At 52.9% G+C, this 4,715-nt stretch overlaps 1 protein-coding gene across 1 annotated transcript; it reads left to right on the top strand.

Moving 5' to 3' along the window:
• Positions 1-913: 913 nt before the first annotated feature.
• Positions 914-2,808, top strand: LOC127042925 (urotensin-2 receptor-like). Its single transcript, XM_050936426.1, has 2 exons — positions 914-1,693; positions 1,729-2,808. Exons 1-2 carry the CDS (start codon positions 1,575-1,577, stop codon positions 2,801-2,803), a joined length of 1,194 nt encoding a protein of 397 aa, XP_050792383.1. The 5' UTR covers positions 914-1,574; the 3' UTR covers positions 2,804-2,808.
• Positions 2,809-4,715: the final 1,907 nt, after the last annotated feature.

The raw sequence follows: 4,715 nt of genomic DNA on the forward strand, positions 1-4,715 counted from the left end.
ACCCTGTACAGACTGCATCCCCTGCCTGCTGTTGTACACTCTAATCCCTGCAATACAGCCAATAACTAGATACAATCGGGGGGATTTGGCTCTAGCACAGACAAGCAACAATACTGAGGATGGAATCCAGTGGATCAGGAGGCTCCCAAGAAGGCTCCTCAATATACACACAATGGTACATTTGATAACTCTGGGTTGCATGTAAGCCTATACTATGCAAACATAGGCTTTGCTTATGTAACCCTGGCCTCAAAGTATGGCTGTCCCCAAGTGGATAGCTAACATGGCACATGTCTGGGCAAAGGGGATGGATGTGGGAAGGTCAGTAAGATGTAGTAGAGTGTGTGGACAAGCACAATCCAGTTCATCCCATAGCTAAAGGAAGGAGCAGCTCCAGTAGCTCAGCTAGCAAAGGGAAGTTACTCTCTAGAAAGGCAGGTCTGTCATATTCCACTAGAGGGCAGTGATGCAAACATAGACACCCCATTGTAGGTACACCTGGTTGAGGGGTAGGGGACAGGGTATCACACTTTGGGGGTCTAAAGATACCAGCCCTTTGGGTGTCTTGGAGTGGTGCTCACACCCCTTGAAGTGCTATTGACAGTGGGACAAGTGGTGGACTGCAGCCCCATCAGCAGCAGTGGGAAATCTTGCACCAGTGTATGACTATTGATGGGGCATATGTGGGGCTTTACAATGCAAAGCACTACTGCATTGATTCAACCCCAAATCCCACTCCACAGTGTGTCCAGTCCACCCAGGACCCCCTTGGAGAAGGAAGCAGCACATAGGTCTCTTTTTCCATCCCCTTCCAAGTTAGGGGCAGAAAAGCAGTGTGTTGGCTTCCCTGACAACTTGTTTCCTATTAACACATTTCCAACACTGACCCTGGCATTTCTAGTCTGACTCTGGGATGCAATGACTTTCCCTGACGCTCTCAGCCAGCCAATAGAGTAGGAGTGTCATCCTACGTCTAAAGCCTCCTTAAAAGGAGTGAAAGAAGTAGCAACTGCAGAGCGGAAAATTAAAGGCAGGACCAAAAGAGTGAAAAGAAAAAGAAAAGTGAAAAGAGGAGGAAAGAAAAGGAGAAAGATCTTAAAGTGGGTGGAGAAGGGGAAGAAATCTAATGCAATTCCTCACCTAGTGGCTAAGAGCCCAGTGCAAACTCTGACAGCATTGACACTTGGGTGTTAAGCTGTGAGTTAGACAAGTTTCTCCGCCTGGAGGGGATGATGGGATAGTTTTTGTGGGGAATCACAATTTTCCTGTGGTTTTCTCTGAGCTGAGAGGAAGAAGAGATCCAGAAGAAAGAAATTACTTGCCCACTGAGGAGGAATTTCTGTTGGTCTCCAAGGGCCAGTGAACACTAGGGAGGGAAGAAGGAGATGAAGAGAGCCGAAGGCACCTCCCGGTACATGGAAGGGTATTTGGCTACCCTGGATCTGAACGCATACACCTCTTCTCAACTCCATGGGGCTGACAACTGGTAAGGAATCCTGCTGAGCTGGGCTTGTAAAGGATTGGGACAACCTAATGAGCTGTATTGTTTGGTGTGAAAAATAGACTCTCCCTGAATGTTTTGGTGTCAGGTCAGCCAAGGTCTCTTCTCACTCCTTCCTTCCCCAGCTGTCCCCACACTGAGTCTACAAGAGTACCACACACCAAGGGGAAATGCATCTCTGGAAGTGCATGCTGTAGTTTCTCTCATTACCAGAACGTGTGTTGTGATCCTGGGCCAGTGATGGCAGGGGTGGGAAAGGAAGCTCAGTGTGGTAATTTCTCAGGTAATGGTACTAACCTAGAAGAGGATAGCCCACTTACTGGGCTCTTGGGCACCATTCTGACAATCATGTGCCTTTTTGGGATGACAGGGAATGTCTACACACTAGTGGTGACATCCAGAGGTGTGTCTGGCCGCTCAGCTGGTTCCCTGTGTGTCTATGTGGTCAACCTGGCCCTGGCTGACCTGCTCTACCTCTCCACCATCCCCTTCGTGGTATGCACATTCTTTGCCCAGGACTGGTTCTTTGGGGATGTGGGCTGCAGACTCTTGCTCAGCCTGGATCTCCTCACCATGCATGCCAGCATCTTCCTGCTGACAGCCATGAGCCTGGAGAGGTACTGGGCAGTGACCAGGCCACTGAGGGCCAGGCAGGCCGGGAACAGCTGCTGCAAACTCACCAGCCTGGCCCTCTGGCTCCTCTCGCTGCTGCTGACTGTGCCTATGATGGTCATGATCCAACTGCGGGACAGCAGCAGCCACAACAAGCGGATCTGCTTCCCCACCTGGACGCCTGAGGCCTTCCGCATTTATTTCACGGTGCTCTTCACCACCAGCATTCTAGCTCCTGGCTTGATCCTAGGCTTCCTGTATTGCCGCCTTGCCAGAGCCTACTGGACTTCAGTGGCAGCCATGCAGCCGTGGGTGACAGGCCCGGCCTTGCAGCAGAAGCTGTTCTCCAGGATCTTCAGCATCATCGCAGCCTTCTGGGCCTGGCAGCTTGCTAAACTGTACTGGAGTGAGGGCCTGGGGCTCAGCCCTACCACCCAGGCATACCTCAACTTTGGAGTGACCTGCCTGACCTATGGCAACAGCTGCATCAACCTGTTCCTCTACATTCTGCTCACCCGGAACTACCGCGAGCACCTGGCCCATAGCAGGGAGAGGAAGGCAGGGGAGCAGGTCCTCATCCTGATGGAGAAGCAGGGTAGGGTCCAAGCAGAAGGCATGTCCATGACCTCCAAGGCACTACTAGGCAGGGGGCTTGGGAAAGGAAGGCAGAGAGGAACCTCTGGCAATTAAATTCCAAAAACAGCTGCAGTCCGGACTTAATGCAACTCTCCGCTGATGCTTAGTAGTCTCCCAAGCGATATTAAATACATCTCTAGCTCTGCATTCTGTACTTACCTGCAGTGTCTCCTGTTCTCTTACCAAGGAGCACTGATGGTGTCTGCCTGGCACCTTCTCCTTCCCAAATGTCTCAGAGCCCCTGCTCATTCACTGTCCTTTATAGCCCCCAGCCCTCCCACTCACTTAACCTTCTACCAGCCCTTAGTGCTCTCCAAGAAAGACACTCCTCTGAATGCTAATCCTCTTGGATCTTTACTTGGCCCTCTGCTGGTGGGAGAAAGGGAATTCAACCCTAGACTTCCTCCCCTTTTACACCCACTCACACGTCTGATGCCTCTCACCAAAAAGTGAGCAGGAGGCCCAGCTGCTGATTCCAAACAGGGGCACAGACACATGTGCTGTTAGTGCCTCTAGCAGGGAAGCCTGCTCTCTCCACTCTGGCAACAGGCTGAGCCCTAGCAAGCTCTGGCTAGCAATGAGTCACAGCAGGCTCTGGGGAGATTAGACTGCAGAGTCATTTCCAGCAGTACCCAATTTAGCCAGGGCTGCCGGGGGCGGGGGGGGGGGGCACATGGGGGCAATTTGCCCCAGGCCCCCACAAGAATATAGTATTCTATAATATTGCAACTTTTTTTTTATGGAAGGGGCCCCCGAAATTGCTTTGCCTCAGGCCTCCTGAATCCTCTGGGGAGCCCTGAATTTAGCATCAAGGCTGGACTAAAGGGCCTGGCTCCTGGAATCTCAGCTTTCAGGAAAATAAATGGCGCTCCAGGTGACCAACACGCTGATGTTTGCATGAGATGGCCTGAAACAAGAGCTAGGGGAAATATGAACAGCTCCCATTCATTTTAATGGAGAAGGGACTGAATTCCCCACTGCAGGGATTGGCAAACTTTGGTACGCAACCTGCCAGGGTAAGCCCCCTGGCAGGCCGGGCTGGGTTGTTTACCTGCTGTGTCTGCAGGTTCAGCCAATCGCAGATCCCACAGGCAGTGGTTCACTGTCCGAGGCCAATGGGGGCCGCAGGAAGTGGCGGCCAGCACATCCCTTGGCCCGCACCATTTTCTGTAGCCCCCATTGCCTTGGAGGGCGAACCACGGCCTGTGGGAGCTGCGATCGGCCGAACCTGTGGACGCTGCAGGTAAATAAACTGTTCCAGCCCGCCAGGGGGCTTACCCTAAAGGTTGCTGATCTGTGCCCCACTGCTTGGGGTGGGGGAAGAGAGCTGTGCACAACCCTCAGCAGAGGCACCTGAAAGTGGAGCCTCACTAACAACCAGGGCCGGCTCCAGCGTTTTTGCCACCCCAAGTGGCGAAGAGGAAAAAAAAAAGCTGGATCAGTGGTACTTTGGCTGCTGCTCTACCGCACCGCTTCATCCTTCAGTGGCAATTTGGCAGCCGATCCTTCCTTCCGAGAGGGACTGAGGGACCTGCCGCTGAACACTTGGACGTGCCGCCCCCTTCCATGGGTCACCTCAAGCACCAGCTTGCTGTGCTGGTGCCTAGAGCCAGCCCTGCTAACAACACCCCACTCACAGGGAGGGTCAGAGAAAGTCCTGCTCAGACAGGTGGCGATACTGTCCTACCTCCTCCTGGAGATACCTGTCTGCCTGAAGACAGAGAGTGATGGTCTAGGGAGCAGGGTGAAGCCTCCCTGGCTGAAAGAGCAGGCCCCCTGGCCAGCCCAGTAGACAGTTTTCTTGTGGGTGGTCCCTGCTGCTAAAACCTCCAAGAGGGGCATGGCTATGGCACAGGGGCAGGCTGGGAATTGCCTTGGTTTGGCCCTGTTTAGAAATTAGCATGAATATGGGGACAGAGACCCTGGCTTTCCCCTCAGATATTTTAATAGAGAAACTTATCCCTGT

This window comes from Gopherus flavomarginatus, chromosome 1 (assembly GCF_025201925.1).
Source record: "Gopherus flavomarginatus isolate rGopFla2 chromosome 1, rGopFla2.mat.asm, whole genome shotgun sequence".
Taxonomy (NCBI): Eukaryota; Metazoa; Chordata; order Testudines; family Testudinidae; genus Gopherus; species Gopherus flavomarginatus.

Bases quoted from the DNA above. Each gene is read 5' to 3' on its own strand.
- LOC127042925 (XM_050936426.1), top strand. From the start codon at position 1,575: ATGTTTTGGTGTCAGGTCAGCCAAGGTCTCTTCTCACTCCTTCCTTCC. The intron at 1,694-1,728 runs TGTAGTTTCTCT...CGTGTGTTGTGA, and splicing joins GCATCTCTGGAAGTGCATGC to TCCTGGGCCAGTGATGGCAG.